General features: G+C 40.3%; 1 protein-coding gene across 3 annotated transcripts in view; it reads right to left on the bottom strand.

Annotated features, from left to right (window-relative positions):
• Mtmr3 (myotubularin related protein 3) overlaps positions 1-12,259 on the bottom strand; it is a 167,280-nt gene that overhangs the window by 21,185 nt on the left and 133,836 nt on the right. For all 3 annotated transcript variants that reach the window (XM_008841071.3, XM_008841072.3, XM_017800100.2), the window contains exons 8-12: positions 11,228-11,324; positions 8,134-8,247; positions 2,050-2,252; positions 1,107-1,238; positions 68-179 (exon numbers count right to left, since the gene is read on the bottom strand). In XM_008841071.3, coding sequence (XP_008839293.1) covers positions 68-179; positions 1,107-1,238; positions 2,050-2,252; positions 8,134-8,247; positions 11,228-11,324 — 658 coding nt within the window. The remainder of the gene's footprint in view (positions 1-67; positions 180-1,106; positions 1,239-2,049; positions 2,253-8,133; positions 8,248-11,227; positions 11,325-12,259) is intronic.

A 12,259-nucleotide genomic window follows, 5' to 3' on the forward strand; every position in this document is an offset into this window, starting at 1 on the left:
GGAGGAGGAGGCCGCCAAACTCATTAAAAAACAAAAAGAACACACAAAATTAAAGCCAAAGTCTTACTTTCCAGGATCTGGCATTTGTGTACACAGTAATCGCAGAGACTGAAAACTCCTCCGAATAGAATGAATGTTTGCCATTCCCATAAATACAACTTCACAGTTTGGGTAATACTCTGGAAAGAACAACAATAAAGAAAACACAAATGTGTTGAATTTAAAGATCACATGGCCAAACTTAAAAGAAACAAACTGGCTATAAAACAAACCCACTGTAGCTGCTAATGAAACAGCAATGCTGATGCTTCACTATTAGCCCAGTGCTTTATTCTAAGAGGGAAACAATGCCTGAGATTTAGTTGTCTTTGAGAAAAAGGAAAATTAGACGTGTAATGATAATGGCTGTTATCTTTAAAAGGAAGGACTACAAACTTCCATCTCACTCTAACTTTGCTTCTTATGCCTCATCTAACTCATGGCTCTAGAATCTCTTCAAAAGAGCCTAGCAGAACAATGCCTTCGTTCATTCCTTCACATTTCACCCTGGTACAGCTACTTTCAATTTTCAGTTTAGCTCATATCTGAAAAAGGAGGATGGTGCTTCTTCCTGCATCATCAGCACATAACTGGCACAGAAGAGGTCCCTCTTGGGGAAACCAGCTTTCAAACAGCAAGGGTGTGACAGATTCAGACAGGGCACCTTTAACTACAGTTCTGTATTTGCTGCTTCAATTTTGATCCCTGCTTTTCTAGGGAGAAGCCTGGGGAGGATGCTAGGAGGCTAGTGATAAGCATACGTTTTGCCAGAGACAAAAATGTTTTTAGAAGACCAGACTTAAGAAATGAGCCTCTAAAGCAGCACTAAAAGACCTGTGGGAGAAGATCCACTTTCCTTGTCACCTAAAGGTTGGCATAAGGAAGGAAGATTTGCTTCATTGCACCTCTTCTAAAAGCACAGAGTATTAAGAATCCAAAGAGACACTCTGGCTCTCTGGATACAGGGTGAGGAATATGGCTTGCCATTCATTTTTAACTAAGTCTAGGTTGTGAGTGAGCTGCACTGACAAGAACAGATTATCGGGGACAGAGTGACATATACTCACCTGGACATTCGCAGCCTCCTCCTTTGGCTCGATTTGCCACAGCTGCTGCATAGGACCGTGCATCCAAGATCAAAAGCTTCTGCGGCTGGATAGCCAAACTCTCTGCTCCTGAAGCATTTGACAGAGAAGAATCTGTGGATATCAAGAAGGGATTAAAAATTAAATGAATTTATCTCTCCTGTAACTGTGAGAATTAGAACCACAGGTACATATCATAGTTTTTTTGTTGCTTATTTTTTTAAAAAGGCAATTAAGGGGGCTGGAGAGATGGCTCAGCGGTTAAGAACACTAGTTGTTCTTACAGAAGACCCGGGTTCGAATCCCAGAACCCACATGGCAGCTAACAACTGTCTGTAACTCCAGTCCCAGGGGATCCGACAGCCTCTTCTGACCTCCGCGGGCATTTCATGACATGACACAGGTATACTTACCTACATGCAGGCAATACACACATACACATAAAATAAAATTTAAAAAAGCAATTAAATGAAACCCCCTGACTAGACCTTTGACATTCAAAACTTGGCTTCAGTTTATTTTCTATTTAAAAGTTGATGAGGATTTATTTCAAAACCAATTCCTGTAGGACATGGAGATCCACATAGCCCAATCTCCAACCCCATTTCTATACCAGTAGTCCTTCCATAAAAGCTGGTATTTTTCTCCACAGACTAGAGACACTGCAAGTCCTCATCACACATGTACTCCATTCTCCTCATGGTGCCAAGGAAGACAACTCTAGACTCTTAAACCAAGCTCGAAACAAAAGATCTTCTAGTTCTTTGCAAGACCCATGACTCCTCAATCACACTACATTCTCTCTTCTATGAAACTAACCCTCTGTATGAAACTAACCCTCTGTTTTCTAAGGTAGAAGCCACTTCGATATAAAGTTCCCAGGTGCTATTAAAAACTGCTGCCACAGGTCTAGGGAGCACCTTACCAAACTCCACATCTAAAAGGTCTCCATTGGGAAAGTCTCGAGAACTGTTCCTAGCTGAAATCTTGCTGACACTTGATCGAGAGTCAGAAGCACAAGCTTTGGCAACCGACTGTACCAGGTGCTCATCATCTGCATTTCGCCAGCCCCACCAGCTAACCTCCGGCTGTCCACAGCGGGCAATGACAGCTCCATTGCTCTGGTGCCTGTGTGGGGAACAAGACAGAGTAACTGTACCATCCCAAAGACCCCATTCAAATGCTCTATATTCAGATAAAAAGTGTGGTAGCTGATTTTAAGTTCGCTAACAAATAGCCTGACACTAAATAAATACTGAATTGGCTTCAAGTCCACTCAATATTAACAGGGACATAAACCTACTCACCAACAGTAACAAAACCTATATAACTTCTGAATTATCATACCATCACAGAGCCCTCTATAAAATTACGAACAAAATGATCAGTGAGTACTCTTAGAGGAAATAAAGCAACATTCACGATTTATTTTCAAATTTATTTTGGGGAAATAGGAGTTTAAAAAAATCTATGAATACTACACTAATCTACTACCCAACAAATTCCTCATTTCTGATACTGAACCAAATAATAGATGCTGGAGTAGAAGAGCTGTGTTGACTCACTTCTGAGGGCCCACAGCAGCAATCATGTAGCCACTACTTACTGCTGGCTTGAGGATTCTTTATAAATAGATCCTGTCTCTGCAACTGGAACACTTATCTGACTTGCAGTGGAGTCCTTTACAAGATCTCCTGAGACTTCATGAGTCACAAATTACTCTTACAATAGGCATAGCACTCAATGAATCATCAGGCTCTTGAAAAGGGACAAGTGAGAAATCCCTGTAAACCATAATCTGACAAATCCTTTTTCAAAAGCAGAAATAATACAAATAATACTCATAGTCTACTTTAAGATGTTATCAAAACCCCAGATATTTTCCAGGAAGGCAATTAAACCTTTGAAAAAATTGTATTATTTAGCCAGGCATGTCTTCAATCCCAGCACTCAGGAGGCAGAAGCAGGCAGATCTTTTTGAGCTCAAGGCCAACCTGGTCTACATACTGAGTTCCAGGCCAGTCAGGACTACATAGTGAGACCCTGTATCAAAATTACACAAAAAAATATATTATTAACAGTAAAAGGGAATAAAGTTCAGATACATACTGCATCACTGATGAAATTGGAACATGCTACATTAAGTGAATGAGCCCATCACAAAGGTAATGTGAGATTCTATTTATATGCAGTATCCAGAACATATAAATCTAGAGAAACATGAGTTATAGTTCTGGTTATCTTGGGCTAAGACAGCTAGGAAAGTAAGGAATGACTGCTAATGAGGTTTCTTTTTTAGGTCATGAAAATATAGTAAAATTGATTATTGAGGTAGGTCATAACAACTCTAAATGTAAGTTGATGAATTGTATGTTTTTTTAAAAAGTCATTGTATATGACATTCTTAAAGCTTTTAAATTATAAAAGTAACTAGCTCACTATAAAAAAAAATTGTCAGAATAAAAATTTGGCAAGTGGGCCAATGAAAGAGAGCTCAGAGAATAAAGGCTGTTATTGCTCATGCCTGGTGACCTGGTCCATCCCCAAACCCATGTAATGGTAGAAGGAGAACTGACTTCACAAAGTTGTTCTCTGATCTCCATACATGTGCCGAGGCACATGTGCCCACACATATCCTGCACATAATATATAATAAATAAATACAACTTTTTAAAGATTTTGTTTTCTTTTTATTTCTGTATATGTGCATGGTTCATATGTATATGCACAGATGTGTGTGGGTGCCCACAGAAGCCCAAAGAGGACATCAGATCCCTGGAGCTGGAGTTACTGGTGGTTGTAAGCTGCCCGATGTGGGTGCTAGGAACCAGAACTCCATAGTCCTCTGCAAGCAAGTACAGAGCCATTTCTCCAGTTCCAATAAATAAATAATTTTTTAAAATCTGGTAAGCAAAAATTTAAATGCCCACCAATTCTGTATCTCAGAAAGAAAATATTCATGCTCTTTAAAACTTGCTTTTAAAGATGCACATGCAAATCTACACAGAAATATGTAACATGGCACAAATGGACTGATACAAAACATGGTATTAAATCTATTTTTCTTCTTTAGAGAACAATGTAAGGAAATTTTTTTGTTTTATTGATCTTTAAGTTCACAAATAATAAATTAAGTTTAGCAACAATCAAATTCCACTAGAAGAGTCTGCTTACAGTTTTTCAGTCCTCCCTCACTGTGAGAAAGAAGTAGCTAAAGTAGGCATACCTTGCCAACATACTCAAATGGCTCACATGTAAATGAAGCTAAGTGAAATAAAACTCCATGAATTCTTTTTTTTTAATTTTTATTTATTATTTTTATTTTATGTGTATCAATGTTTGGTGTGCACATGCGTAAGTGCACCTGTGTTATGCAATGCCTGAGGCAGAAGACGGTGTCAGATCCCCTGGAACTGGAGTTACAGACATGTGAGTGCTGGGAATTGAACCCAGGTCCTCTGCAAGAGTGGTCAATGCTCTTAACAGCTGAGCTATCTCTCAGCCCTTTTATTAAAATTTTTATTTATTATTTTTTAAAACCTCCGGGGGCTGGAGGGATGGTTCAGCGGTTAAGAACACTGGATGTTCTTGCAGAAGACCTGGGTTCGATTCCCAGAACCCATATGACAGCTACTAACTGTTCGTAACTCCAGTTCCAGGGGATCTGACAGCCTCTTCTGACCTCCACGGGCATTGTACAACACGGGTGCACTTACCTACATGCAGGCAATACACTCATACACATAAAAATAATAAATAAAAATTTAAAAACAAAACAAAAAAGAAACACTCCATGGATTCTTGACATGCTTTCCTACTGGGTAATCAGTGAGCTTAATGATTGCAAACCTCCCAGAAAAGAGTGGTGGAGTCTCCCAAGTGGCCTCTGCAAGGCTTCCTAGCACTTCCCAGCACTGTTCCTGCTGGGTCTTGGGTTTTCAGGGTTGCTGGCCTGATAGCTAGATTTCAACTGGGCTACTGTTAAGTAGCAGTTGTTTTCTCAATCTACTAAAATGCTTTAGACTGCATGAAAGATAGCTCACATGCTACAGCTAAAAATCACTTTTAAAAGTAAAATTAATTAAGCAAGTATTTTACCATTTTAACAACTTGGAAAACTACCAAGAAGTAAAAGTTCCAATGAATGAACTCTACCTATCAAAACACCGAATGCTTCAATTTTACCAAAAAACAGAATTGTTTTAACTTCCCCTAACTAAGAGTCAGGCAAGCTCCCCATAGGCCTAGACATTTCTAATGATCACCATGTCTACAGACAGAGGCATCATGTACTGCACTCCAGATGGGCAACTTATTATCTTGCTGTGTTTAAGCAATTTCCATCTTTGGCTAGAAACCCAATGAAGTGTTCTCCTACTAAAGTAGGAGAAAATCTTAATCAGGTGCTGGTTCAGCTCAGTGCTGTCATGTAACTGCTGCTAGTGACCTCTGATCAGAAATCACTGCTGCAGCCCATAGATATATCTAAATCCAGGTGTGGTGGATAGCTTTAGTGTCAACTTGACACACCTGGGTTGAGGGAGCCTCAGTTGGGGAATCGCCTCTATTGGACTGGCCTGTGGCCATGTCTGTGGGGCATCTTCTTGATGAGTGATGTGGGAGGGCCCAGCCCACTGTGGGTGGTGCCACCCCTGGGCAGGTGGGCCTGTGTTGCATAAGAAAGCAGGCTGAGCAGGGGCCAAGAGAGCAAGCCTGTAAGCAGCATTCCTCCATGGCCTGTGCTCCAGCTCCTGCCTCCAGGTTCCTGCCCTGAGTTCCTACCTTGGGCTCCTTGATGAACTGTGACCTGGGAGATGTAAGATACATAAACCCTTTCCTCCCCAAGTTGGTACTGGTCAGAGTGTTTTGTCACAGCAATGAAGAATCAAACCATAACACCAGGTAAGAACAAAAAAAGTTTATAATTTTATTACATTCTAAAGTTGTATCTTAGTAGTACTCTTAGGCTTTTTGCCTAAGGGGAGAATTCACTGAAAGCCCTTACTTGGAAAATTAGAGTATTTTTCCCTTATGTGCCAAATCAGAAAGTCTCATAAATGCCAGGCAGCTGATCTAACGCAGCTGTTGGTCAGAAAAGGAGCAGGCGGCCTTTCCCCATTCCAAAGGGGCTGCTCCCTGATAAGACTCACAAATCCCTTCAGCTTTCACTTCTCTCTAATTCCCGTCACTCTCACCACTTGAATGAAAGGTAAATTTAGTGACCTACTTTTCCATGAGTATCTGAAAATAAAAGTGATGAACATTGAGATAGAAGGCATAATGGGTTCTCCTGGGCCACAGCAAGTAACTTTCAATCTCTATTCAGGGTTGGACATCAGAATTTGCTTTCAATGGGCTAAATGAACAAGATGGTTACCCCCAAGGGAATTCCACAAGAAAAATACCTTCCTATGGTCTCAATATTTGAGTGGAATGGCTCCTGGAATGACAGTTTTTAGCCGACCCATTGGTTTGGCCCAATTCAGACAAGAGTCCAAAACAATTCTACAAACCAAGTCAAAAAGAGCCTATAAACCAGAAAAATTAAATAGAGAATGTTAATATTATAGGATGTAATAATGACTTCCTAAAATCTTAACATGATTCTGGGAATGGAGAGGTGGTTCAGCAGTTAAGAGCACTGGAAGCTCTTCCGGAGGACCTGGGTTTGGTACCCAGCACCCACATGGCAGCTCACAACTGTCCTTAATTCCAGTTCCCTCTAATGGGGAATCTGATGCCCTCTTCTGACCTCCATGGATATTGTACACATGTGGTACACTTATATACATGCAGACATCTACATAAAATAAAAATAAAAACAATTTAACATGACTCTGTAAGAGCCAAGATGTCACTGAATATAAAGCTAGCACTCAAGAATACAATCTATTACAAATGTCACTTAAAGAAGGCCAGTATTGATAGGCCCTCGGTCACATACATACCACAGCACATCTGTAAAGTAAGGATTAGCTTTCCCATTTTACTCATCAGAAATAGACAGGAGTCAATTAGGGAACTACTCAAGGTGCCACAGTAAAATATCAGAATAGACATGAACTCAGGTCTATGACTCCTGAACCTGCACTGTCTCACCATCCCTTTCTAAAACTTGTCTCCCTTTGCTCTTGCCCATATAGCTATTTCCTCTAAATTAAAATATTCCTTCCTAGAAGAATAAGGAGGCTCATAAGATTCAGGAAGACTGTGTGCCCTCTCTGAGGTTACAAAAGACACTTGCTGGGGGAGAAGAGACTCTTTGATGGAGCTGCCTGCAAGTTCTGCAGGAACTCCAGTGATGTACCTTCTGTGAATCATCATCTTTGCTGGGGTAATAAGCTTTTCAATGCTGTGGCTGCCTCTGAATCATCTATGCTCCTGTAGCTCACTTTGCAACCATGCTCCTTTAAGTACCCTCAATAAATCCAATTGCTCACCAAACTAGAAATCAGGCAGAATCATTTCTTAGATCGGTAGTCAGTGCCCTACCTGGTGGGAATAGAGGTTTGTTCATGTCTCCCCAGAAGAAGTCACAGCTCTCATACCTCTGATCTCTGAAATCTTCTATCCAGCCCTAGCCTTTTCTAAAGGCTCCCTCTCAAATCAAGAGTCCTTCTGTATGTCAAAGTGTCAACCACAAAGACAATCATAGTTAATTTAACCTATTCTCCTAGGTCTCATTCATCTCCCAATACAAAAGCCCTGCTAACATCTGAAGCTAAATGCAGTAAGCACAAGAAAGAATATTATCTTGAAATAACAAGGCCACCCACTTTCCCATTAAAATGTTCTCATCAGTGTCCATCTGAACCACCAACTGGTGTTCTGGGTGCAGTAAGTGCTGGAGTGCTCCTCACTGGAGGAACAGTGTTAGCAATAAGGAAGTACAGACTCACCTAGAAAGTTCTCTGAACCCTACTCTGCACTTGCCAGATTAGCAGCAATAAGGACAGTGGATAGTGGGTAGTAGCACCAGCCAAAACTGGGGCTGGTATGGCTTACTTACCTGTAGATGACAGCAGGGATGCGCTTCCAGGATCTGAAGCCTGCCACACTTTCTAGTTCTTTGTCAGTGATCCAGGCAGGTACTATGAGCTCTTGCGGATAACTACCACAAAGCCTGTTAGAAAGATAAAAAAGGGGATGGGATAGGATTGGGGGAGGGCGGGAGACAGAAATAAGAGGAGGAAGAGGGGAGGAGGAGAGGGAAAAGTAGAGGGAAAGCGATATTATGTGAGCCACAAAAAGGATATGTTCATACTATCACAAAGTTATTTAAAAAGGCAACGAAAGTACTTGCGTAATGTTTGAAGACCTGCATTCAATCCCTAGCACAGGAAAAGAATGGCAAAGGAGACACATTGGGGGTGGAGGGGGAGCGGTATCTGAGTTTTGGTCTTCTTAACAGAATGGACTGCCATAATGTTTACTTGAATTATATATATTAAGTGATACTACCTTTGATTGTTCTACTTGACTCTGCCTTCTGGAATCTAATAATCTAACAATGAAAAAAGCAGAGTTGGAGCTGGAGAGATGACTTAGTGGTTAAGAGCACAGGCTGCTCTTGCAGAGGAGCCAGGTTCGATTCCCAGCACCCACACAGCAGCTAAGGGCCATCCTTAACTCCAGTTCCAGGAGAATCCAACACCATCTTCTGACCTCTATACCACTGTATAACATACAATAATACACATAAAATTTTAAAAAATATATTTAAAAAAAATAAAAAGAAAAAAGCAGAGTTGTGGAACACTCTTTATTCTCCATGATAATTCTCTGTTATAACAAATAACAAATAAGGTCATTTCTAACTACTTGAGTACCCAGTTCAATTATAGAAGCAAGCATCTATGTCACTTCTCTGTTTTCAGGCTCTTATCAAATAGAAACATGTGATAGACAAAAGTTCACCATTTGGGGTTTCCAGAGACCACTTTTAGATTACCTAACTCATTCTTTGTCTGAACTAGAATGTCCTAATTGTTAAGTAACAAACACAACCAGGGATCACATAGAAACAATACACAACCATAGTCCCATTGAGCCAAATTGGTAAAGAATCTATTAATCATAATTTCTATAAAATATACTTTAGAAGAAACTATAAAAATTATATCTCTTCAACTATCCTCTTTTTCCTCCTTGCCCCCGCATTTTTAAACAAAAGATATTAGCTACATTCTAGTCAAGCTGGTGACCTGGGAAACAGTACTCCTGATAGGTTTTATTTACAGGACAATGTTCTCTGGGTAATTCAATCTTCCTTTTGAGCAGTGAAGGCAGTATGGAATTTAATCCAAATCTTAAACAACAGAAACTATTACCTTTTCCACAACTACCACCACCCTGCCCCAGCCTATGCATTAGAAGAAGAGACAGAATACCACAGGTGGGCTTTGGAGTTGGGAACTTTGATCATTCTATACTAAATCTCTTTCCTTTCTGTTTTCCAGAAGATAAAAGTACCAGAAGTCTAAAAGCCACTGAACCAGAAGGGTGATGTGATTGAGAAGAGCTATATAACTTCCTAACACTCAAACTATTAAAAATGATGTGGGACAGTGATCACAATTACTACTCTAACTACATAGTGTTCTTTTTATGTTCAAGACTAGAATTGGCTCTTAATCTTCTTTAGCAGTAGGAAGAATGTTTCAACCTCTGAAGGCAGATTTTTAACTACCTTCAAACCAGTAGACTCAAGGACAAAAATTTTTAAGCTCAAACTACTTGGTTTTTCTCTTTTCTACTTCAACTTATTTCTGAGTATAAGCAAAAATGTGATCTCTCAAAGTTAAGTTCTTGACTTATTATAAACCCCAGGTTCTTAAATTCTTGGTTAGGGCCCCTGTAAAGCGCTGTAATGAGTGGTAGCTTTTCCTGTGAAAAATGCCCAGCTACAACTAGAGCAAGAAAATGGCTATCATCATTTGAAGCACCTGAACAAATCAAAGAATGATTAGTGCTGCAAAGACGCTTATGAAGAGATATTCACTCTTCTACTGGACAATGATGTTTTACAGAAACTTGGATCGCCAAAATCACAGTACTGAACTGCCTTCTCCCACCAAAACACGTGTTTTAAGGAAACAGGTAATGGCTGAATATTTGATAACGGTTAATTAACATTTATTGGCCAAATGATCATAGCTGTAAAGTCAGTATTAGATCAACATATCAAGAATGGAGTTAAATTAGTTATTAAAACTAGCAATAAAGGGGCTGGAGAGATGGCTCAGCAGTCTCAGCACCTACATGGCTACTAACAACCATCTGTAACTATAATTCCAGGGGCTCTGACACCTTCATCTGACCTCTGTGGGCACTGCATTACACAGATACACTTAAGTACATGCAGGCAATACACTCATACACATAAAATAAAAATATAAATAAAAAAAGAGGGTTTGGGGAGATGACTCAAGTCAGTAAAGTGTATAACTTCACTATGCTGAGTATATACCCAGGTTCAGATCCCCAACATCCATATAAAAAGCTGGGTGTGGTTACACATGCCTATATTTCTAGTAATGGGGTGGGGAATGGAGACAGAAAGCTCCCTACAGCATGTTGGTAAGCTAGTCTTGAACTGGCAAGCCCCAGAATCAATGAGAGACTCTATCTCAAAAAGTGAGGTGGAAAGTGATAGAGGAAGACACCAAACACTGGCTGGCCCCTGGCCTCTACCCACACCTTCACAGGAACATATACAGGAACACACATACACGCATATGACGCATGCACACACCTAAGTGTTTGTCCCTGTTTATGAGACCATTGATCCTATCTCTAATGTAATACCAAGTGGTGTTGAAAACACTGGAAATTGCTGCCTATAGATAAACACAGTATCATCTAGATATGTATGTGGTAGGAAGAACAGAGGCCTGGAGGTTCCAGGATCTTACTAGGTAAGGATTACTTTCTACTCTAGAAACTAAAATATGAGCAAGAGGGTGAAAAAGAACTCTGCATTTAGACTTAATAAAATCCTATTTCAAGGGAAATATCTAGGTTCAGTGTTCTACCACCTGAGAGTTGGGGCTTCTGTACAGGTACTGACTGTGAAACAATCTACGGGGATTCGTGTAACTCACTTGTATTTCTCATTGATGTTGGAAATCCTCCAGGCATTGTTCATATCAAAACCCATCCGCTCCACTTCATTCTTAAACCTTGACGTTACATGCTCCCCTAGAGTCAGAGACAGACAGCAAAAACAAAGAAATGAATACCATTTTGGCAAAATAGAGGGAAAAAAACCACAATTATTTTGCTGTGTTGGATTTAAATTGTTTTAAAGATAGGAATTGTAAAATTAATAACACATATTTAGTTTTAGTTGAAAAACTGGTCAGGTTAAGACTACAGAGAGGCTAGTGGAAAGAAATTAACTTGGATCAAGAATTCTTAAGTGTTTTTAATTAAAAAAGTTATTTTATGTGTATGAGTATATTGCTTGCATGTATGTAAGTGCAGCAGTGCTATCTAATACCTGTGGAGGTCAGAAGAAGGTGTCAAATCCCCTGGAACTGGAGTTAGGATACCTCTTAACCACCATGTCGGTGCTGGGAACTGAGCCCTGGTCCTCTGCAAGAGCAGTCAGTACTCTTAACTGCTGAGCCATCTCTCCAGCCCTGGACCAAGAATTATGTTATCTCAACCAATCTCTGAGTTTCACTGAGCTCATTTTTACAGAGGACAAACAGACTGAATGAGGTTATTACAGTACATCTTCCTGGCCCCAAAGTCTGTCTGTCCATCCCTCCTTCCTCTTTCCGTTTTGGTTTTGGTTTTCTGAGACAGGGTCTCCTTATAGGCCCAGCTGGCCTAGAACTTATGTAGACCAAGCTGACCTCAACCTCACAGAGATCTACCTAATTCTGCCTCCCAAATGCTGGGATCAAAGGCATGCACTACAATGCCTGGCTCCCATATTCTTTCTTATCATTATATCAGCTACTTTCTGACTTCCAAACTGACAGTGTATATAATAAATAAAAATCCTTTTAAAAGATCATCAAGAGGACTCCGCCAGCCGCGCTCACCCTTCCATCTCCCCCACTGTTCTCTACTCCTAGCTTGGGCCCTGTGCCATTCCTAGTCTTGGGGCCCCAGACACCTGGGGA

This window comes from Nannospalax galili, unplaced genomic scaffold, assembly GCF_000622305.1.
Source record: "Nannospalax galili isolate Female #2095 unplaced genomic scaffold, S.galili_v1.0 scaffold259, whole genome shotgun sequence".
Taxonomy (NCBI): Eukaryota; Metazoa; Chordata; class Mammalia; order Rodentia; family Spalacidae; genus Nannospalax; species Nannospalax galili.